This window comes from Labeo rohita, chromosome 5, assembly GCF_022985175.1.
Source record: "Labeo rohita strain BAU-BD-2019 chromosome 5, IGBB_LRoh.1.0, whole genome shotgun sequence".
NCBI lineage: Eukaryota > Metazoa > Chordata > Actinopteri > Cypriniformes > Cyprinidae > Labeo > Labeo rohita.
Genome location: NC_066873.1, coordinates 28,208,116 through 28,231,155, shown reverse-complemented (window position 1 = coordinate 28,231,155; position 23,040 = coordinate 28,208,116). Strand labels below are relative to the sequence as shown.

Genomic DNA, 23,040 nt, shown 5'->3' with positions numbered 1-23,040 from the left:
GCAACCCTGTTCCTGAAGATCGACTTTCCTGCAGAGTTTAGTTTCAACCCTAATCAAACACACCTATCTGTAATTATCAAGTGCTCCTTGAGATCCTAATTAGCTGGTTCAGGTGTGTTTGGAGCCAGGGTTGGAGCTGAACTTTGCAGGAAAGTCCATCTCCAGGACCAGGATTGAGCACCCCTGGTGTAGCGTAACACTTCAGAAGGCCTTTATTAACCCCCTGGAGCCATGTGGAGTACTTTTAATCATGGATGGATGCACTTTATTGGACTTCAAAATTTCAACAGCCATTCACTGCCATTATAAAGCTTGGAAGAGCCAGGACATTTTTAATATAACTGCGATTGTGTTCATCTAAAACAAGAACATCACATACACCTAGGATGGCTTGAGGGTGAGTAAACCATGGGGTTACTTTCATTTTTTGGGTGAGCTATCCCTTTAACTCAGATTCAAAATAGCCATTTATTCTGAACCAGAATAACTTGTTCTGATTCTAAACAACCAACAGAACACACTGTAAAACGCCCAAGTGATTCAAAATGACTCTTTTGATTTGGTTCTTTTCAATCAGTCTGAGTGTACAAAATCACAAGTTATCAGTTATTTCTGAAGAGAAGCTTTAAGCTTAGTTTAGCTAATTTTGAAATATTACATGCACTTCCCAAATGTGTGCATATCTGTGTATATAATGGTTATTTAGAATCAGTGGTTTGGCTGTTTACAATCAGAAGATGTGATTCTGATTCAAAAGAGTCATTTGTTCCAAAATCACATGTTCTGATTCTAAACAGCCAAGAGAGAATAATGCAAATACATCTTTACTGCGGAACTAGCGATGTAGCATTTCACCCTGCAATGTTTTTCTTGACAATATATTAACAATAAAAACAGTATCAGCTGTTTAGATTCAGAACAAGAAATTCTGATGTCAAATAAATGAATCTTTTCAATCAGAATCTCTTGTTTTAATTGTAAACATTCAAAGTCGGTATTGCTATCCTATCAGTGTCAAGTATTCAGTATAAATTCCAACTCAGTATTTGTAGCTTATCTAGCTACAAAGCTACACTCAACAATTACAGTCAGACCCATCATTTTAAATATTAATTCCAATATGGAAATTAATAAAACATTATGTAACAAATTACCTTATTCTTCCAGTTGTCCAGTGAGTCAACTGTTTCCATGAAGAGCTTCTACAAGGACATTGTAATTTGCAGAGAAGTTTGAAAGCCAAAGCTGTGTGCAGTCAATGCAAGAAAATTTTGTTTCCTCTGCTGGCATGTCCAGTCAGGGAAACGACTGGAATGAGACGCTTTGCTTCTCCAAACAAGCGAAGACAGGTTAGGTGGAGTGAATGAATATTGATTAAGATGTTGATGGGCGTTTATGGTTTTTAACTCAACAGCTGGTACAAAACCAAACTTCCTCTTCTCTTGCTCCTTTCCCTAGCTAGCCTCTCTCTCCCTTCATTCCTGATGTCATGTTCGCAAGTGCAGCTGGCAAGTGCTGCGGTCCGCCTCTCACAATCACATCCAGTGTATGACACAGAGGGAAGAGAGAACAGAAAGCCTCTGTCGCTATCCTGAATATGGTCACTGCTCTCACTGTCACACACACAACTGGACAATACAGAGACACTGACGTTAATGCATACACAGATATATTCTGACACCTTGATTCAAAGATACCTGTTCCCATATAAACAAATAAACATCTAATAGCAGTTCAACTGGAGTTTTTCATGCCGGTAAGTGGCTTGCCTATGAAACATGTCATTAAGTCTGCAGTTATGCCACTGTGTCCTGCCCTCTGCAGCAGAAAATAGACTCAACCACATAGCACAAACCACAAAGCTCCTCTTACAGGGGTTATAATCATACAGGCTACACATACACACACACACTCTTACATAGACACATGGCAGTATGTCAGAGTTACAGGGAGAAGTGAGGAAACCACAGCAGAAACATACAGCTAATATAAGTACAGCTAAATGTAGTATAAACAGTAGGTGAATCTGGGAAACAGAAACCGAAGACTGGAAACACGGAGGCCTGATGACTTTTTTGTTACTATGAGAATGTTAAAACTGAGATTTAAAATGCTGTTTATATTAAAAAAACAAACCAAGACAGGCAGCAGTTAACTGCATACAACAAAAAGCATGTTAATAACATAAATACATAAAAATAAATCTGCTAAAAATAAATATATACTAATAAAGACAATTAAAATATTTTATAATATTAATTTTTGTTCATTTTTAAAATACATACTAAAAATAAAACTAAAAAAGCATTTTGATTCTATGGAATATATATTTAAATTAATTTGAGTTTAGCACTCATGTTCTCTGCATAAATCTGATAAATACCATGCAACATACATTGATTTAGTGCAGCATTTTAAATTTCTTCAGTCACTTATACAGCCCAAATCAATGAAGTACTAAAACTAACCAAACTTTTTTAAAGTATTTAGAAATACCAAATACCAAGTTCTTAAAAACCCATAAGCAACATCAAGCCCACTCACCATCTTTTTTAGCCTAAGAAAGACCTGCTTTGCTGCTGCATGGCCTTGTTTACTCACAGTCTCAGTGCTATGTCCTGTGTTTACGCCTTTGAGCCTTTGGCTGATCGTCTACAGTCCAGCTCTCGCTGTTTGTTTGTCTCTGCTGCTCGCTCATGTCTCTTACTGAACGCTCTGAAGTTCTGGAGGACAGAATTACATAGTAGCACCACAGCTGGGATCGAGAGAGAGAGCGTGAGAGAGACAGAAAGCACTAGTAGAGGAATCCATGTAAAAAGTCTCTGTCAGAATCCAGGTGTGCGGTCTGTCTTTCCAAGCAACCGTGAATAATTGTCAAGTTTATGTCTAAATTTAGAAAGCTGAATCACGAGGGACATATATCTACAACGTCACACAGAAATCTTGACTCTTTAAACTTGACTCTTTTTACTACAAAATTATCACAACAAACATTTGGTGTAGTTTCAGTAGTGACATTGGTTTTTTTGGGTGTTATTCCATTAAAAATGTTTTGTGTGTGTGTGTGTGTGTGTGTACAACTGTTCAGAACTGTGCAAGCTGACCATGTGCTAATTAGCATCTTTGCTGGGCTCAAAAGTATCTAAAATTGCCACTACCGTTACAGTAACAATCGAAACATGTCGTCATTGTTTCAGTAGTGACAAAAGGGAACACATAATCCTTTATTTGGGGGAAATTTTCGTAATTTTAGTACAATTATGCAAACGTTTAGTATTTTAGTATGTTTTTGTAGTGTTTTAGTGTGTGAGTTAAAATTCGGTAAAGTGATGTGGTCGCTATACCAAAACATTATTGCCATTACTGAAAATGTGCAGTCACAGCTGATACATGGGATGTTTTGTCAAAAATACAGTACACTGAATTATCAACTAAGATGTAATGATAGTGTTTGGTTTAGCGTATATTCAAACTAATGAATATACTACGAAATCAGTATGATCAACTTTTTGCCTTTTACAAAGAAAAATTGGATTCAAAAAACAAATCTCATAAAACAAGCTTGACATATTGTTCAATTTATAATTGTTTTTGATTTACCTCTGAAAATTTGTAATAAAATAGCAAAAAATATATTTACAAGGTAGATGTAAGCAAAATCTTAACAAGTCAATTCAACCCTTCTTATTAAATTATATATTACTGTGTTTCGGTAATGACAAAGTGACAAACTGCACAACTACTAGAAATGTGTACCTTGGATATTATACAACTTGCATACATACAAAATTTGTGGAAACATCTTGGTTTTCCAAGATGTTTCCAACTCTGACTTTGCACCAATTCTGTAGAATGGCCCATTTTTCAAATAATTAATGATAAAAAAATTGTTAATCTAAAAATGAATATTCTATTATTATTTTATTATGTTGTTTCAAACTTTCGTATTTTGTGGGGCGATTTTTTTGTTGAGAAATGTCTCTTTTTTCTGTCAATGCAATGGAAGTCAATGATAACCAAAACTGTTTGGTTACCAACATTCAACAAAATATCTTCTTTTGTGTTCCACAGAAGTCATACAATTTTGGAATGACTAAGGGTGAATAAGTGATGACATAATTTTCAATTTTGGTGGAACAGAATATTTTAAGATGTTAATGTCACGTTTTTATTTTAAAACCTTTAGAAGATAATTGTTAGGGAATTTCTGGAGATGGATTTATTTTGAAAAACAGATTTGAGTTTACATGCTGTTGTGGAGGACGGAAAGGACCTTGATATTCCAGGTGGAGTCCCCCTACTCACTTCCTGTTCTTCCCTCCTCCACATAGGCAAAACATAAATGGTGTTTTTCATTTGATATATAACAGCTGCGAAACTGCTGATGTGAGTCACTTTTAGGGTATTCGTTACATAATTAGATTCATTTATGGAAACAAGATGCGGGGGACAAAAAAAATAGTCAAGTTGTCATGGAGCTCTTAAGCAAACATTTAAACTTTGTTTCTTAGTGAACAAGTAACAAGTACCAATCCATCATACACCAAGCCAGAATGATTGGTAACAATCCTAAAAAACATGGGAAAGCCATGAATCAGAGAGGAAAATGTCTGTCTGGTGGAGAACGAGAAAGAACAGCCTCTTTTCCACGGCCATTGCCAGTAAGTAAGACAGATGTCAAAAGAGTCCAAACACATAAAAAAATGAACACAAACAAATCCGAGCAGCAACTAGGCAACCACAGCTGGAAGAGGAGCGGACTCTTCCGGTGTGGGCTCCGAAGCGGGGACTCTTCCTGTCGGCTGACCCTATGATCTAGCCACTCTCTGGGAATAAACAGTCTCCAGCTGCCCCCTTCTCACCCACAACCGAGAAAAAATGTCAACAGGCCTGATAATCTAAAGCAGTCGTATGTTTTGAGGCATCAGTGCTTTATTATAGAGTTATTTATGTGTTTGTTGTCCTCTGGGATTGAAAATTCCAATGACTTTTTGTGAGATGATGATTATTCCACTAAATAACATCCAACATTTATATGTAAGGCATTTAGTTCAGACATCCAGAGTGACTCACATGTGAGGCTGCCATGGTCAACACATGGAAAGCACACAAGCTGGAAAGTTAGCAGCTGGATAACTTTCCGTATTTCCATGCTGGACTGCTATCTTGGAATAACACGTGATATCAAAGCTAAGCATTTTGGTCTTACTCATAAATTCTTGAATGGCAGGAACATGCGGGATTAATCCCTTGCAGCGTTTTGAAACAGTCTAGTCACTTATTATAGCATCAGAGTAAAGCAACAAGGCGTCAGAAAGTTTGACCACAGATCTCTCACCAGAAAACAGTCACAGTGCTTGCGTGGCAGAAACGCTACAGATCAGAACACTGTTTATATCAGAGTGTGCTTCTGAGAAAATGAGAAGAAAGACTGGGTTTGTTTCATAGGCACAGCAGTACGAAAAAAATGTCTTGATGTTCTTCAGAGCTGTCCAAAAATGGTGTACAAAGTTCTTGCATTATGCACATTTTTTGTTCCATTAGCCAGCATTAGACTTAAAATATCCACATTTAAGTAAGCATTTTCAGTCTTTGCTGCCTATTTCAGTCAAATATTTTACACTTTCTTGCACATGCACACAAATATGCCGGAACAGAGCATAATGTCCACATTCCCTGCTGTACCTGCACTGCACCCTACATTTTATTTTATTTTTTTTCTAAAATTTGTTACATTCATATGCCCATCACATGCTGTTTCCATTTTATCACAGTTTTAAAAATAATAAAGGGATAGTTCACCCAAAAATTTGAATTCTGAACATCGTTTCTGCTCATTTAATGCCAAATGTGAATTTTGTTTTTTGCATTCTGCTAAAACCTTTTGTGTTTCACACCAAAGACAATCATTATGGTTTGGAATGACACTGATGACGTACTGAACAAATGATAACAGATTTTTAATATTTGAGTGAACTCTTTTTTATGCAAATATTTCAGATTTAACCCCAAATGCATTAGCATTACATCTTGTATTGTTTGCATTTCTTCACAGGAGGGGAGATGTGAACTAATAGAGTGCTTTCATGACACGTCATCAATCGGCCATATTGGCGGCACTGAATGTAAACAACACCACTGAACAGAACGAAACTCGCATATTTAGCTGATTATTGCTACTGAAAATGATCAATTATTGTCATGTTTTGGGCTGTTCTAATCATCAGAGCATGAGAAACATTTGGAGTACTATAGACTGACAAATGTTACAACAAATCAAGGAAAAGAGTGCAAAAAACTGTCTGAGGAACAAAAGGTGTGGTTGGCCAAACTGAACCAGGATTTCCAGGGCAAGAATTTTGTTCTTATCATTTTCTGTCAGACAGGGTGAATTATTAGTCTAATATCTTAATTAATACTGCTTGTACGTATCTTTACCACCTATTAACTTCAGTTTGTCAAAATATTGCACCCTCGCCTGATTAGTAAGTCCTTCTCTATATGATTTAGCAGCTTCCACGTTTTTTCTGTGGTTTAGACAGCATAAATTAGTAAAACAACATATTCGGTAGTACATTAACCATGCAATCCATGCTGTTGTTTACACCCGAGTATTGCCAGTATGGCTGTGCATCCGGGTAACTGACCAAATTGTGATGTAAGTGCAAACCCTCTATTGGTCCCTCCATGAAAAAGAGACTGGAATTGTGGTTTTACCAGATAGATAAAGTTAAAAGATTGAGAAGGTAAGCAATACCTGGAACTGTAGTTGAGACTCATAGAGCCAGACTTGATTATTGCCATCATTTGTTATCTGAAGTATCTATGGCTGTCTAGAGCTGGTGAGACCCAAACTCACTAAATGAAGGTGTAGGCATTATAAGAAAAGCTTGAGCAGTCCTGCCAAGGTCACTGAATCCTGTTTGGCACTGTTTCACAAAGTCTGTGCTGGTGTTTAATTCCTTCTTTTTGTTACTCCTTTATATTTTTTCATCCACTCCCTCTTTTTCTCCTTCCAACAGACTCAAAGTTCAGGTGAACTTTTTTACACACAAATGCAATCTTGCATACAGGCACATACAGTATCAAACTCTCAACAACTTTTAAAGTTGCTCATTTTCACTAATGTTTTACTCACCCATTATGTCTTGTTTTATCATTCCAGCTAAGCAAAACATGGGAAAAGCCAGTGCACATGTTCACGGTGTGGCCTAATCTCTCACGCTTGCATCTACTCAGACAGCTCTGCTATGTCTGGACCTTACACAGTTTTTCGGATATTCAGACCAACAACACGATTCCAACTGTAAAGCTTAATATTTAAGTAAGTAGCCGTTTGCACAGAACGCATTTTGACTTCCCCTGCTCTGCTTTTCCATTGTTTTACTATGTAAACAAGCGTTTTTCTCTGGCGTTTTTTGAAGCATATTGCGCTGCGGCTCTCGTTTTTAAACAGAAAAGTGCGGTTTGGTTGTTAATCAACCCAAAGAAGTTAATATTGAGAAACCTATAACAAAAACAGTCCCAAACGAAGCCAAGGCAAAATTGTTGCGACTCTCGGAGCAACACACAATGGTGGTAATTCATTCCTGGTCATCAGTGTTTTGAACAAACGATTATGTTGAATGATTGATTTGAGCACCGAGTCATTTTTATGAATACTGTGAATTCTGACATACTGCTCTTTTTACACTGTTTTCACCTGCTGTATAGGTAATATCCAGATGTAGTCACTCACTTGTGGCCACCTGTTTACTTAATTATGTATCCTGAAGAAAGAGTCTTTGAACTATCCCAGCAAACACTGCATACTGACAGCATGTCTGGAATGAGACTCAGCCAATTAAATCTGTGGACCAGAGCTAACTGTTATAGCCTATAAAGCTGTAACATATAACTATCTAACAATCTATGACTGCTGCATCGCAGGTGTCAAACAGAACACAGGTGTCCAGAAGAAGCAGCCCATTGAATGAGTTTCCACATCTCTGCACCAAACAGGTGAGTCATTTGACTGACAGGTGAGAAATTTTTCAAACCACCTGTTAGTCAGCCTCTTTTAGTAAAGGGCCTTTGCTGGTACAAAAATATGTCAGCAGACCCTGCACGGCCCTCCTGCACACATAGGCTTCTCACACACTGGTGTGCACAGTCCTGTCTCCACTGGGACAATAGTCTCATTGTCCATGCTTTAGGTCAGGGCCATTATTTGGTCCAGTGTGGCCCAATTTTCATTCTCAATCATATTTAACATAGTAAGACTAGAGTTTTCCATTACTGACACGTACCATAACTAAAATGAAGAAATGCATTCATGAGGTCATTCATAATTTATATCGTCATTGTGTCCAGTGATGTTTACACTGTTACTTTTTAAAGACAGCTTCCCCATGATGTTTTGGAAGAAATCGCTCTGTCCCTTTCAGTTCCTCTTTTGATGATTCTAATGAAAACTGCAGACATTTTTAGAATGTTTTAAATGGGTTGACATGGACGCAAACAGACATGTGGTTTAATTTATAAATTGTTTTAAAAATGAAATTGGTGTAGTTTTACAAATTTAAAGTGCATTAAATAAACATAATTGCATGAAACACACCTAATTGTACAAGTTAAAAATGCTTTAAAAGATCCAAAAAATTCACCTCTTGATCTGTATATCTTATTTACCCTTAAAGGGTGCATTGTAGTACCTTAAAGGTACATATTACCAAGTGTTTACTTTTTTTATAGCATTACTTTAAATGTATTCAAAAGACTTCATCACACAAATCCAGCTGCCAATCAAAGCCTTACCTATCAGTTCAGGTCCTAACTGTGGCTCTGTCAGTCCCATGTGTAATCCTGAGAGCTGGAAACAGGTGTCTTTCTAACTCCTGCTCACTTTAAGACATCGGAAACTCTGTGGAGCACCAGAGCAGGATGGACAAAACACATTCAGAACTAGAAATATCTTCCCTCGTTCTCTCTGTCCTGCACTGTTCCTCCACCTACATGTTCTCTCTCTCCACCCCTTTCTCTTTTCCAGCCCTCATAGTCTCTCACACACTTCTTCCCTCCCTTCTTTTTTCATTCTACTGCCACAAGGCAGTCTTTTATTCTCACAGCTGAAGAGCTCCTCACTTGTTCAGCCTCTGGAACGAGACACCCACCCTGAGCCCAGATCAGGAGACAGACGAGAGAAAGATAGATAGATATGCAGGAGTACAATAGGGGTGACTTATCACCAAATACTGATGTAGAGATTTCAGAAATGGTGTCTTGTAAAATTAGATTTGTAATATCAGCATGTTAGTATATGGAAGCAAGTCTTTTTTCGCTCCTCTCTCCCTCATGCCCCTGGTCCAAGAAATGTAATTCCCACAGCATAGTTGTCCTCTGGCCAAGCCAGATAAGCAAAATGTGAAATTAAATTCAATTACAATAAGCCAATAAAGCTGCCCGCTAAATACGTTAAATTGCCCTCTGTAAAATGTCTTATGACAACAAACGGAGGAGAAAACAAAAATGCAAATAGTTAAAGGCAAGAATAGACACTGGAGGGGATTGTGGATACGGTAAGATTACATTTCCTCTTTTAAAACAGAGAAATGACTGCTGTAACACTCTGAATCATGTCTTATTTTAGTGTCTAAATGTTAAACGCTCAAAATACAGACACATATGCAATAGTGGCTCCCCCCTCAACCCAGTCCAACCCAGCCCAGCCCATGAGACATTCCACCAACGCATGTCTGAAGAGGACGTTGTGTGGGATGCAAGAGGGTAGGAAACTTCGGGGAAGTTTTACAAGGCTGTAAAGTTGCAAAAAAACGGCTTGTTGACTCAAAATGCCAACTAACAAATTTGTCTAAAAATACTGAGTGGAACAGGATATGATTGGACAAGTCATCAAACGACTGTTAATACAAGGCTGCTTCCTGAAGCAGTCTGTCAGGCTCACTGGGATAACTTGAAAATAATAGGCTAGCCTGCTCATTGGGGGTTCTCAAATATTTACCCATCCAAGTTTAAATATTGCTGAAATAACACTTATTTTCCATTAGTTACAATCAATGGTGTCTGAGGTATCAATATTTGTCTAGAACAGCCATGGAATGTAATTTTGTGGTTAAACGCCCATGCCTCGTTTCTTTTCATCTTTCTTTCTCAAGGATTTCTTTCCCTATTATTTATCTGAAATCCACAACCAAATAAACCACTAAATCATATGGCCTGCGATACAGTAAATAGGGTCGTCGCAGCAAAAACATTTTATTTTTAAAGACGCACGGCGTCAGTTCAGGAGGATGTTTCCATTCACAAAACATGAGAAGAGAAGATGAAATGAAACGAACGATGACATCTGGTGGTTGTGCACATGCACTTCATGTCTATCTTAATATTCGTTTTAAGCCTTATAACTTGTAACCAAACTCTGGTAATAGATGACAACGTGGCTTGTTTTTTTTTTTTTCTCCATTGGTTAGAAAATATATAATTTAGCATGCATTTGAACACATTAAATGGAGTATGTTGTCACAATGTAAACGTGTGATGCAGCTTTTGTAGCAAAATTTAAATGTATATGCCTTAAAGAATTTTCATTTACACACGTAACATTCTAAAGAATGTTCCTCAATTACATAAAATGAAGCAAAAGGAAACTTACTTGAAAGCGAACCCTTTTAGGGGCCATTGTGGTCCTTGGTTTGTAAACAACAGGAAAATCCTTGGAAATGGTCCTAAGGAGTGGGATCAGTACAGATTAAACAAGATGAAAAGCTCTGTAGCTCCTTCAGAAACTCCAGTGTAGGATGTAGAAAGGGTTTCCATCAGAACAAGTCACTTTAACTGCTAAAACCATTTTAGGTATAGTGTCTGTCTCTGTGTAAAACATTACACTTGCTCCATGGTTCAATCCAAAAAAATTGAGGGATGAAAAAACTCTCCTTATTCCTAAACATGACAGATCAAAATTTTCCTCCTCTTAATGATTGTTCATCTTCCAAATTAACATATAGACATACAGACAATATTAATTGCTTGATCATATACAGACCCTCAGTGCACTTTCAGTCCTTCTAATGCTTGCATTCAGATGCATATGAGAAGAGCACAGTCAGTAAATCTGAAGAAGAAAAAAAAAAAAAAAACTCCACCCCCAGTTTTAAGGTGGAAAAAAAGAACAACACAGAAAAAAAAAAAAAAACTAACAACGTCAGAAAAGCATGAATCATTCAGTGTGGTAATTCAAAACCCAAATAGTATGTGTGACTAAGTGAATACAGTAGCACTGTAATATGGGCTTCATTGAAATATGGGTGGACTGGCATGGCTTTATAGTTTTTATTAAAAAATCATGTGAACTTAAACATTCTAGACCATGTATGATTTTAAACCTGGTGATAGCCATTTAAATAAGATACATTCATTGCAGAAAAGAAGAACAGATCACAAGATTCTTTCCTTTTTAAATTCTTTAATGATTTTTTTTTTTAATAAGTTCACACTGGAATGTTCTTCATCATGAACCCCTAATTCGTTATTTTACAAGATTACAAAAAAATCTCTGATGTCTTTATACCATTCCCAAATCCACATTATGATTCCATGAAAATTTAACAAAAGAAAACAATGGAAAAAGATAAACAAAAACATTTAATATGCCCTTCCCCTCATCAAAATATGCAGAGACATTCAAGGCATTACTGGGAACCAAGACAGCAAAGGAGACCTCTTTTCTTCAGCGGGGGCCACGTGGGGTTGAGACTGAAGTTTGGGATGATGGCTCGGCAGGCTGGGAACCACTCATAATGCTGATAGGAGACCTGAGGTCCCTCCCTGAAAACCTACTCACAATCACAGACAGTCAAGAGACAGACATGATCCCGATCCTCCACCGAAGGGCTTTATCTACAAACAACACATTTTAGATGCTGGCGAGCAGGTTGCCTTCTAATAGTATCAAAAGTCCAAGCCAGAGTTTTTTGCTTTCAATAGAAAACATGATATAAAGCAGACAGACTGAGCTCACATTTTTGAAGCAACACATTTTGCTGATTGCAATGTTGTCATCTCCAATGAATGAAATCAACTCTCTGTAACACAAGTTGTTAATGGCTTTAAATGTTTTTTTCATTTGTCCATGATAAACAAAAGTCTTGAAAATGTAGGCTCTATTTCCTTAAAGGCTGGCATTACTACACCAAAACATAATGTCAAACAGGAAAACAGCAAACCAGTCAAGAGATCGACAAAGATCCAAGACTTCTTAAACATGTCAGATGTTAACAGCAGACGTAAACAAAAGATAAAATATATACGTTAGACAAAACAAGGAGTCTGAATGACAAAAGGAGACAAAACAAGGACTATGAAATGAATGAAAGAGCTATTGCAAGCAAGGTACAATAATCTTCTAGTGTTTAAAAAAAGTTAATTTAGCACATTGAAAACAAATCTTTAGAAAACCACAAACTGAGAGAAAAGACACAAGCAACTTTTACCCTTACAGTGGAGGTATATGAACTATCAATTCAAAAATATACTGCTATGCTGGCTTTAAATAAATAAAGCGACACCAGCCTACTCCCTCCTTCTGGTACAGTCTCTATTTTAGCCCCAAACCTTGCTGACTGGTTTGGCCTTTAAAAAGTAGGTTGGTTTGTGAACCAAATTGGGTACAATTGAAGCCAATATTGTCAGCAAAGACTAAACTGACTTGGTTTTCTTTTTCGGGGGAAAAACCAAAACAAAAAACAAGGGGAATTCCTGTTAAAGTACTGCTGAAGATGATAAAGATTGCATCGTCCCTCCATTTATATGTCTCTCCCTTCTTTTATTTATATGAATGTTTTTTTAGTCCATTTATCTGCTCCTCTGTCAAGTGGGGTGGAATTTCATTAGTGATGTTTCCTTTTACAGTATTTCATATTTGTCAACCACAAATGACGTCTCTGTGGAGAACCGAACCGGGCTGTCCCCGTCCACCTGAGACACCTTAGTGACCTGGCAGATAGAGAAAAGAGGAAAAAAGTGAGAGTGTTTAAATTTTTTTGCTTTTTAACAGTGTGATCAATGATGAAGAATCTTTTGTTCATACTGCAACCTAATCTAATAAACAATATCAGTACTCCGTATCGAACAATACCTTAACATAGGGATTCACAAACTGTTTTGTCAGATGTACCCCTTTGACAAAATATTTACTTCAAGTACCCCATGATTTAAAAGTAACATTTTAATTATTTAACTACACATTCACAGGTTTACATTTCTCTCATGTCAGTCAATGGTCAATCGATATACAAGCAGGTAAATAAAAAATTAATTTACATTTTTATAATTTAAAAACTATCATTAGCTTTTCATCATCTCATGAACCCCTTGCAAATTAACCTCTTTTCTTACCTGAATGTCACAGTAGCTGCCCTTGGAGACAAAGGAGACACTGACAGGGAAAAAGTCATTGGGCTGGCCAGGTATGCTGAACTCCAGGCTACCGGTCTTATTCTTCACATCAATCACGGGTAGACACCACTCCAGGACATTTCGTCTGCTGTCATGGCGATATTCTCCATCTAGATCACCAATCACAGGAGCTCCCACCCCTGACCTGTGATGAGATTGTTACAATAGACAAATGTCAATAAGTCAGACAATTCCAAGATGCTTCACTATACACAGGGAAAGGGGTATAATACAGATGAGGTCTAAAGTTTACATACACCTTGCAGAATCTGCACCATGTTAGTAATTTTACCAAAATAAGAGGGATCATACAAAATGCATTTTATTTTTATAGTACCTGAAAAAGATATTTCACATAAAAAATGTTTACATATAGTCCACAAGACAATATTTTAATTAATAAAAATAAGTCAGTTCAAAAGTTTACATACACTTTTTAATACTGTGTTGTCACCTGAATGATCCACAGCTGTGTTTTGTTTACTGATAGTTGTTCAGGAGTCCTGTGTTTGTCCTGAACAGTTAAACTGCCCGCTGTTCTTCAGAAAAATCCTTCAGGTCCCACAAATTCTTTGTTTTTTCCGCATTTATGTCTATTATAAACCTTTCCAACAATGACTGTATGATTTTAAGATCAATCTTTTCACATGGAGGACAACTAAAGGACTCACATGCAACTATTACAGAAGGTTCTCACTGATGCTTTAGAAGGAATCACGATGCATGAAGTAAAAAAAAAATTTGATTTTGAAGATCAGGGTAAATTTGACTTATTTTGTCTTCTGGGAAACATGAAAGTAGCTTCTGTAGCTTCTGAAGTGCAGTACTAAATGACAAAAATATGATATTTAAGCAAAATAAGAAAAATGTGCAAATCTTCATTCTGTTTACACCCCCATCTCTTAATGCATTGTTTTTACTTCTGGAGCATCAGTGAGTGTTTGAACCTTCTGTAATAGTTGCATGTGAGTCCCTCAGTTGTCCTCCATGTGAAAATATGGATCTCAAATCATACAGTCGTTGTAAAGTGTTCAAATACACAAAAATGCTGAAAAACCAACAAATTTGTGGGACCTGAAGAATTTGTCTTTAGAACAGCGGACAGTTTAACTATTCAGGACAAACAAGGGACTCATGAACAACTATCAATAAAAAAAAAACAAAAAAAAAAACAGCTGTGGATCATTCAGGTAACAACACAGTATTAAGAATAAGTGTACGTAAATTTTTGAAATTTTTATATGTTTATAAATTCAACTACTATTTTCTCTGGTGGACTAAATGTAAACGTCTTTTTATGTGAAATATCTTATTCAGGTCAGTACTAAATAAAAAAATAACATGCATGTTGTATAACCCCCTCTAATTTGGTAAAATAATGAACATTTTGCAGAATCTGCAAAGTCTGTGTAAACTTTTGACCTCAACTGAATGTGTAAATTAGAGCCTGAACTAAATTCTATGAATTTATACTCACGGTACAGGGATAGAGATGACTACATCATTGAGTTCCAGAGATTCCTCCTGTAGCTCGTACTCAATGTTTACATCACAGCCAGTACCACTCTCAGAGGGCCAGCAGTTTACTGCACAAACAGAAATTATATTAGCGTAAGTCATGTGACACTACTGGAGAGACGTAAGCTATTAAATTTATTGGTAATACTAAACCATATGTTTAGGACTGACTTGTTAGTGGAATAAGAGATTCGTCTGTGGTCTGTAGCCTCCACTTCAGTACACCCACGTCACTTTTCAGGGGGAAGGATTTGTCTGGGTTTTTCAGACCAATCACGGACTCCGCTGTGAAAAGTTTTTTGTCCACATTTGGATGGGTCTACAATAAAGAGGTTAGAAGTGCGTTACAAATGTAAAGGCTTATTGTAATCTTTTAAAAGTATTGGAAAATACAGAAACCTTTAATAGTTTTTCATTTTAGTTTGTGTTGTGGTTTAGTTTAAATTAATTTTTCATTTACTTTTGGTTTTTATTAGTTCCAGTACTAATTTTTGGGACTACTCATAATTAGTGAACGCTTCTATATTTAGAGAGAGAGAGAGAGAGAGAGAGAGAGAGAGAGAGAGAGAGAGAGAAAAAAAAAAAAAAAAAAAAAATTTACCTGCAACTGCACGCCCCTCTTGTCGTTATTGCTGACTTTCAGCCTAATTCGCCCATTCTTTTCATCAGACACTTTGAGGGTAATCATGCCAATCACTTCCATGTTTTGAAGGCCACCATCACGGCCACATGTGAGGGTGATCTTTTCCTCCACTCGCATATGCACACTGAAAATTAGACAGAAATTCTTGTTAGATTTACCTAAGTGTCGTAAAAAATTTTTTACCCTAAGCCAAATCTTAGATGGTGCCTAATAATGCATAACAGAGTTGTGGGTCTATACAGAAAAATAAAGAGATTTCTGGGTTATTGCTGTTTAAATACAGATTCAATTAGACATAAGCACCACTTTCTAAGTGTCTTCATTGTGTTGATGAATAAGTGCAGTTTCACCATATGTTCTGCTGAGTTCAGCGTGCAAGACATAGCAAAAATAAGCTCAGCGCTAAAACTCTACTTGACATGCTGCGCACACATACAGCATGAATGCTGCAACTGTTAACATGCGCACTGAAAAGAATATGTACCGCTTACATGCTGTTAACCTGAGATGTGTGAGGTTTTAATCTGAAACCAGCTTAAGCAAGTAGAAAATAAAGATTTTAAATCCATGTCTATTTGGAAAGCCTCACAAAGAGACATTATTTATACACACAAATGGAGTTTTAATGCATTAATGAACAGCACTACAAATATTTTAATTGAATAAGATCACAGACTTCACGAATGTCCTTTGGACTATACTCAGTATGATTCTTGCATAACACTAACATATCATTACCTCTCTGTGTGGGTTGGAGGAGGCAGAGATTTGGATGCCTCTGATGGTCTTTTTCCTGTGCTGGGTAAGATGACATTCTCTCCTTCTGACTTGAGTTTGTCCACAAAGTCATCAACCTCCTTACCTTTGCCAACCAGTTTAAGTGCTTTACTTGGACCACTGGACCTAAAACAGAAGGGCATTAAATTGCAGCCTGCTGCTATTTTTATACAGATTAAGGATTGCTATTCTCTATTCAGAGTATGACAGTACCTGACAGGTGCAGGGGTGGGTTTGGGTTTCTCGGGCTCGATTAGTGTGTCTGTGATGATGACCGTGTTGCTGCTGCTCATGCCCGAGCTGCCAAAACCACCAAAGCCCGGTCCCTTCTTTCCACGCTCGGCATCACGTCGTATCTGCTGAAGCTCTTTAGCCTTTCGTCTCATCTCTGCTTTAGCCTCGCGCTCCTGAGTCTGATAAACAATTAATTGTGGTTTAGAGTTAGGAAAAGATGATTGTCAGTAAATTACATTGCAATTACAGCATTTAATTTATCAAGTGTTATCTGAGAGTCCTTGTTAGCATGTTATTTATAAACTGCAAACACGTGGCTGGGATCAGTGATGCTTAAAGGAGAAGCTGACTTCCAGAACAAAAATGTATAGATAATTTACTCACCCTCTTGTCATTCAAATGTTCTTCTTTCTTTCTTCAGTCGTAAAGAAATTATGTTACTTGAGGAAAACATTTCAGGAATGTTCTCCATATAGTGGACCTTAACTGTGTCCATGAGTTTGAACTTCAAAAATGCAGTTTAAATGCAGCTTCAAAGGACCCTAAACAATCCCAGTTGAGGAAGAAGGGTCTTATCTAGCAAAACGATCGGTTTTAGATACTTAATTTATATACTTTTTAACCTCAAACGCTCGTCTTGTCTTGCTCTGAGTGAACTCTGTGTATTCCGGTTCAATAGAGTTAGGGTATGTCAAAAAACTCCTCTCATTTTCTCCTCCAACTGTTTGAACTTCTTTGCACGTTTACTTTATAAACACTTGGTCAGTACTTCCGCAGCGATGTAGGACGATTTTGAAGTTGGAGGAAAATGAGATGGGAGTTTTTCGACATACCCTAACTTTCTTGAACTGGAATGCACAGAGTACACGCAGAGCTAGACAAGACGAAAATTTAAGGTTAAAAGTATATAAATTATGAATTTTTGAAAGATAATAACCAATCATTTTGCTAGATAATACCCTTCATCCTCAGCTGGGATAGTTTAGAGGCCTTTTAAGCTGCATTTAAACTGCATTTTGGAAGTTCAAACTCACGGGCACCATTGAAGTCCACTATATGGAGTAGGGCTGCACAATAAATTGCATGCGATTGTCATGCGCATTCCCTCAGTAAAGCTGGTTCTGTGATTAGAAGTAAATCTCGCCTTCATAATCGCAGATGAATTGCATTCGATTACGAGCATAATTTTGCGTAGCTTGTCAGTGATTTACGGCTCTGTGTATTTATTGCCGCTCCAGCTGAACGCACGTGATGGAGATTTACTACTGATCACAGAACCGGCTTTACTGAGGAGATGCGCACGACAATCACACGCAATTTATAGTGCAGCCCCTAATATGGAGAGAAATCCTGAAATGTTGTCCTTAAAAAACAATTTCTTTATGACTGAAAGAAAGACATGAACATCTTGGATGACAAGGGGGTGAGTAAATTTTCCGTACATTTTTGTTCTGGAAGTGAAATTTTCCTTTTTTTCTGAAGTCCACAGACACATCACCTTGTTTCATGCGTTAGGAACTTATTGATCCTCCTCCTTTGCATTAGTGCATGCACCTGAGCTAAACAAGTCTTAGCTCAGAATCTTCTGGAATATCATTATATGCTGTAGACTTTGAGAATTACCAGATTTGTTAATTAGAAAATATGGCAGCATACTTTCAGCCACTGACTGCAGAGTCAAAATTTATTTATTTAAAATGTATTGCTCTTCCCTAAGAAATGTCTTTCCTACCTCTCTGACAGCACGGAACACCTTTTCCTCATGAGAGTCCATCTCTGTAAATGTCCGGATCTGGGCCAAGTTGACATTTTCTCTATAACCGAGGGCAACAATCTCATCGAAGGCGAAGATGAGGTCAAAGCAGTGCTCTGAAATCTCACTCTCCTCCAGGACACGACAATATTCAGGAATCTACCACAATAATAGAAAAATAAACACAAATCAGTCAGCTGTCTATCAGAACTCTGATATAACAGAACAACCTATATTAAACACAGACAAGTTTGTGTTTTACAAACGAAAAAAACATTCAACCTACAGACACATTTTTTACTTTTCTTCTTTTACTCTCTAAGGTACACATTTGCAGGTGTCCCTGTATGACATCACATATGTGATGCTAAACCACAAAACCAGCCATAAGTAGCACATGTATATTGGTAGCAATAACCAACAATACATTTTATAGGTCAAAATTATCAATTTTTCTTCAATGCCAAAAAAACATTAAGATATTAAGTAAAGATCATGTTCCATGAGGATATTTGGTCAATTTCCTACCGCAAATACATCAAAACTTAATTTTTTATTAGTAATATGCTACATTACACACTACAAAAACTTAATCTGGACAACTTTATAGGCGATTTTCTTAATAGTTTGATTTTTTTTTTTTTGGCACCCTCAGATTCTAGATTTTCAAATAGTTGTATCTCAGCCAAATATTGTACTATCCTAACAAACATCATACATCAATAGAAAGCTTATTTATTCAGCTTTCAGAAGATGTATAAATCTCAATTTCAAAAAACTGACCTTTACGACTGGTTTTGTGATCCAGGGTCACATATGATTATGTTTATTATATATACTTATTAAATCATTTTCTTTCCTCTTACTCTTTTTGATACATTAGGGTATTTTGTTACATTTTCTGCTGTTTAGCTATTGTTTAATTAATTAATGTTTATTCTCCACAAAACTTTTAAGTGTTGTGTCACACTGATGGTGTTTTGCCTTTGTGTGCATGACCCTAATTACAGTCTACATGCAAGTATAATTTTTAAATTGGCGGGCCACTTACAATGAACTATGATTCAACATGCGGCTTTCTGTTCTACCATCTCTAGTATTAGGTGGTTGTTAGTACATTTTAAGGCAAATAGTAGATTTTAGTAGATTGGTTTTTGGTACTTCAAGTAGATTGGCATTTTTACATTATATAACTGTTACTATATGCAGTTATAAAATATAAAATAAACAGGCATCAATACTGCATCCCATAATGCTTAAACATTACCACAATGCCTGAAACATCCATTTTACAATGGATTTCTCACAACGAAATTTGAACATATTTAATGGATGCTGTTTCTATCATACCACGCGTGAGAAGAGACGCAGTGTCTCCAAGTCCTCCAGTATGTTACTGTTCTTGGTGGTGACCAACACCATGTAGAGCTTCTCCAGAGGCTGGTAGACATAACGCACACTCTCAGTCTCCACAAATGTGTGCTGTTTGCCGGTGTTCATCAGTTTGGGAAAAGCAGCCAGCAGACCCTCGACTCGCGTCCGCGTCATCTCCACAAACTGCCGCGACACCAGGGCCTTACCCGCCTTGGTGCAGACTGCTGCTGCCAACAGCACCTGGAGAAGAGTTATTACACAAGAATTTTAAGGAGCCATTTCAAAAACGCAAGACAGTATGCAGTGCACAACTTGGACGTATTGATGGAAAGAGGCCACTTAGATTCAACATTTACATTCCTTCCGTGAGCAAAACTGACAACTATATCTGGCTCTCATGTTTGCTGTACTTCATTTATAATGTATTTCACTTGAGGATAAACAGCGTTTCATAACAGCAAAGATGGAACCCATCTCTCAACAGAAAGTTGCTTTCACATGATCAACTGTCAGAACAGACTGACTACTGTATGTAACGAAAGCCCTCTGAAGCAAGTCAGAGAAACGCCTAATAAAACCAACAGGGTGATTACCTATCGTGCAGGCTTCCCACACTTTCCAGTCATACGTTATAACTAAAAATGGACTAGAAAAATTACACATTATAGCGGTTGTACAGATGCAAAGTGTAATCTCTAAGTTAGCACTGAGCATAAGAATAAAAAAATTATATTGACTACAGAAATTGCCATGACTTTTACTAATTTAATTTATTTCAACGACTTCCAGGTCTGGAAATAACACATGGAAACCTAACATGAGACAGCAAAACTGGTCAAAGTAACAATGAATGGGTTCCTTTCATCATCACCAAGAAATCAATGTGGTCTGTTTAACAAGATATTAAATTATACAACCTCATTAGGCATTTATTAAGTGCATTTCTGAATAGACAGCTGCTACGAAACACTACAATGCAACCCTTTATGAGACAAGCTAGCACTCATTACAAAACACTGAGCAAAGACTTTGTTTAAAATGAAGAAATTAACCTTTCCATAAAACACCTGCACAGAAATATTTACCAGATAATAAATGACAGTATGACTCACACAGTGCATCTACCTTTACTTTCTGAATGAAAACCTGTTCCAACTGATCTGACAGAAATGAAGCAACATGCAACTAATATGCTTGCATGAACAAACATATTAGTTCCAGCAGACAAAAACATTTGAATTGATCTGAACGGCTGTTATTTTTATGATGCATAAAGCCAGCAGTGAATTCAAGGCTAACACAAATTGACCACGTCAACATATGTTGCAAATGACAACCGGGCTAGATATTTCAGACACAAAGTCATTTAGCCCCACTGTTATTATTCACAGACTTACATAACTGATCACAATTGTCTGCTATCACAGATATGTTTACTAAAAAGCTGATAGTGAAAGTTACAGGCCTGCAGTACAGCGAGTATTTGACACTGATGTAGCTCACGGCTCCTCATACTGACAACACACCTTACTAACGAGTTTAGCAGCTCAAAAAGCGACATTATACACTGAGCTAATTTATAATTTCACGATAGGCTAATTTTAAAGTTAATCTTGATTTAACACGCATATCCAGCAATAAATCGTTCTGCGGTTTATTTCGTTAGCTAGCAGCAATCTCTCATGTAAAAACCGGAACCCGTCGTCAAAATCAGTTGTTTGTACGTAAACGAATAACGATGAACTCACCATTTTCAGCCTCTGATATGTTTACTGTCTTTAATCTTCTGAACGCCGTTTGTGTGGTTGTATAAATGCTATGCGGAGAGAAATAAAACTCTTATTTGCGTGCAGTGCGCTGCTCCGCGGTTCAATATGGCAGAAATGTAAGCCACGTCTCCAACCGGAAGCGGCTCGTCAGCGGGGTAAAAGGGCAGCGCGACATATGTGGAGGATCCAACATCAGCAGCGGGAACAGCAGCCCAGCCCTTACACAACACTAGAGCTTTCTTTTCAACATATCCATCACTATTATATTATATTATAGTTAATATACACTACTAGTAAAAAGTTTTTGAACAGTAATATTTTTAATGTTTTTTAAAGAAGTCTCTTCTGCTTAGCAAGCCAGCGTTTTTATTTGATCCAAAGTACAGCAAAAACAGTATTTTTTTTCAAAAATATTTTTAAACATATTATTAAATATATTATTTACATATATATTTAAGTTTTACTATTTAAAATAATTGTTTTCTATTTGAATATATTTTAAAATGTAATTTATTCCTGTGATTTCAAAGCTGAATTTTTAGCATTATTACTAGTCACATGATCCTTCAGAAATCCTTCTAATAATCTGATTCGCTGCTCAAAAAACATTTATTATTATTATTATGTTGAAAACAGCTGAGTAGGATTGTTTTAGGTTTCTTTGATGAATAGAAAGTTCAGAAGAACAGCATTTATCTGAAATAGAAATCTTTCGTAACATTATAAATGTCTTCATCATCACTTCTGATCAATTTAAATCATCCTTGCTAAATAAAAGTATTCGTTTCTATACTTTCTTTCCCAAAAAAACGTTCTATTCAACAAAGAATCCTAAAAGAAAAGAAAGAAAAATGTACTCAACTGTTTTAAATATTGATAATAATAATAATAATAATAATATTACTTATAAATATTTTTTGAAAAGCAAATCAGCATATTAGAATGATTTCTGAAGGATCATGTGACACTGAAGACTGGAGTAATGATGCTGAAAATCTAGCTTTGATTACAGTAATAAATTACTTAATAAAATATATTTAAATAGAAAGCAGTTATTTTAAATAGTAAAAATATTGCACAATTTACTGCTTTTTGGATCAAATAAATGCAGGCTTGGTGAGCAGAAGAGAATTCTTAAAAAAAAAAAAACATTACAAAACGTTTGACTGATAGTGCTTTCTATTAAACTACAACTTGTAGATACAGTATAAATTATAAATAAATAAACACAGCACCTGTCATATATGTAAAAATATGTATAGTGTTGTGATAAGATCTTTTTTATGTATTATAAACCATAATAAATGATGACATGACACCAAAAAACTGTGGTAGTATAAACAAATTTCCATTTGTAATTTAATAATGTATTGTCTGCATTTGTCACTCGTGAAAAATATTATAATGCTATGCCCTATTCTATGCAATATAGGTTTTTTTATGTTTTATTTATTATTTTTGCTAAGTAATCATTAATGTAAAGAAATTATGTAAACATTTACATTACATTAAAGTTTTGG

The 23,040-nt window shown here is 36.4% G+C and overlaps 2 protein-coding genes across 2 annotated transcripts in view; both read right to left on the bottom strand.

Moving 5' to 3' along the window:
- The window catches only part of phldb1a (pleckstrin homology-like domain, family B, member 1a), a 56,519-nt gene extending 45,465 nt beyond the window's left edge, over positions 1-11,054 (bottom strand). Inside the window, 1 exon segment of the mRNA XM_051109849.1 lies at positions 10,652-11,054. Coding sequence (XP_050965806.1) covers positions 10,652-10,678 — 27 coding nt within the window. The 5' untranslated portion in view covers positions 10,679-11,054.
- A 566-nt stretch (positions 11,055-11,620) lies between these two features.
- Positions 11,621-21,665, bottom strand: arcn1a (archain 1a). Its single transcript, XM_051110669.1, has 10 exons — positions 21,500-21,665; positions 19,728-19,991; positions 18,357-18,536; positions 16,604-16,803; positions 16,352-16,516; positions 15,572-15,737; positions 15,142-15,289; positions 14,930-15,038; positions 13,393-13,597; positions 11,621-12,990 (listed from the first exon to the last, which is right to left on the bottom strand). Exons 1-10 carry the CDS (start codon positions 21,500-21,502, stop codon positions 12,901-12,903), a joined length of 1,530 nt encoding a protein of 509 aa, XP_050966626.1. The 5' UTR covers positions 21,503-21,665; the 3' UTR covers positions 11,621-12,900.
- Between the last annotated feature and the right edge of the window lie 1,375 nt (positions 21,666-23,040).

Coding starts and splice junctions, on each gene's coding strand:
- arcn1a (XM_051110669.1), bottom strand. Junction 15,738..16,351: donor CCTCCAACCCACACAGAGAG/GTAATGATATGT, acceptor TCTAATTTTCAG/TGTGCATATGCGAGTGGAGG. Junction 15,290..15,571: donor AGAGGGGCGTGCAGTTGCAG/GTAAATTTTTTT, acceptor TCTTTATTGTAG/ACCCATCCAAATGTGGACAA.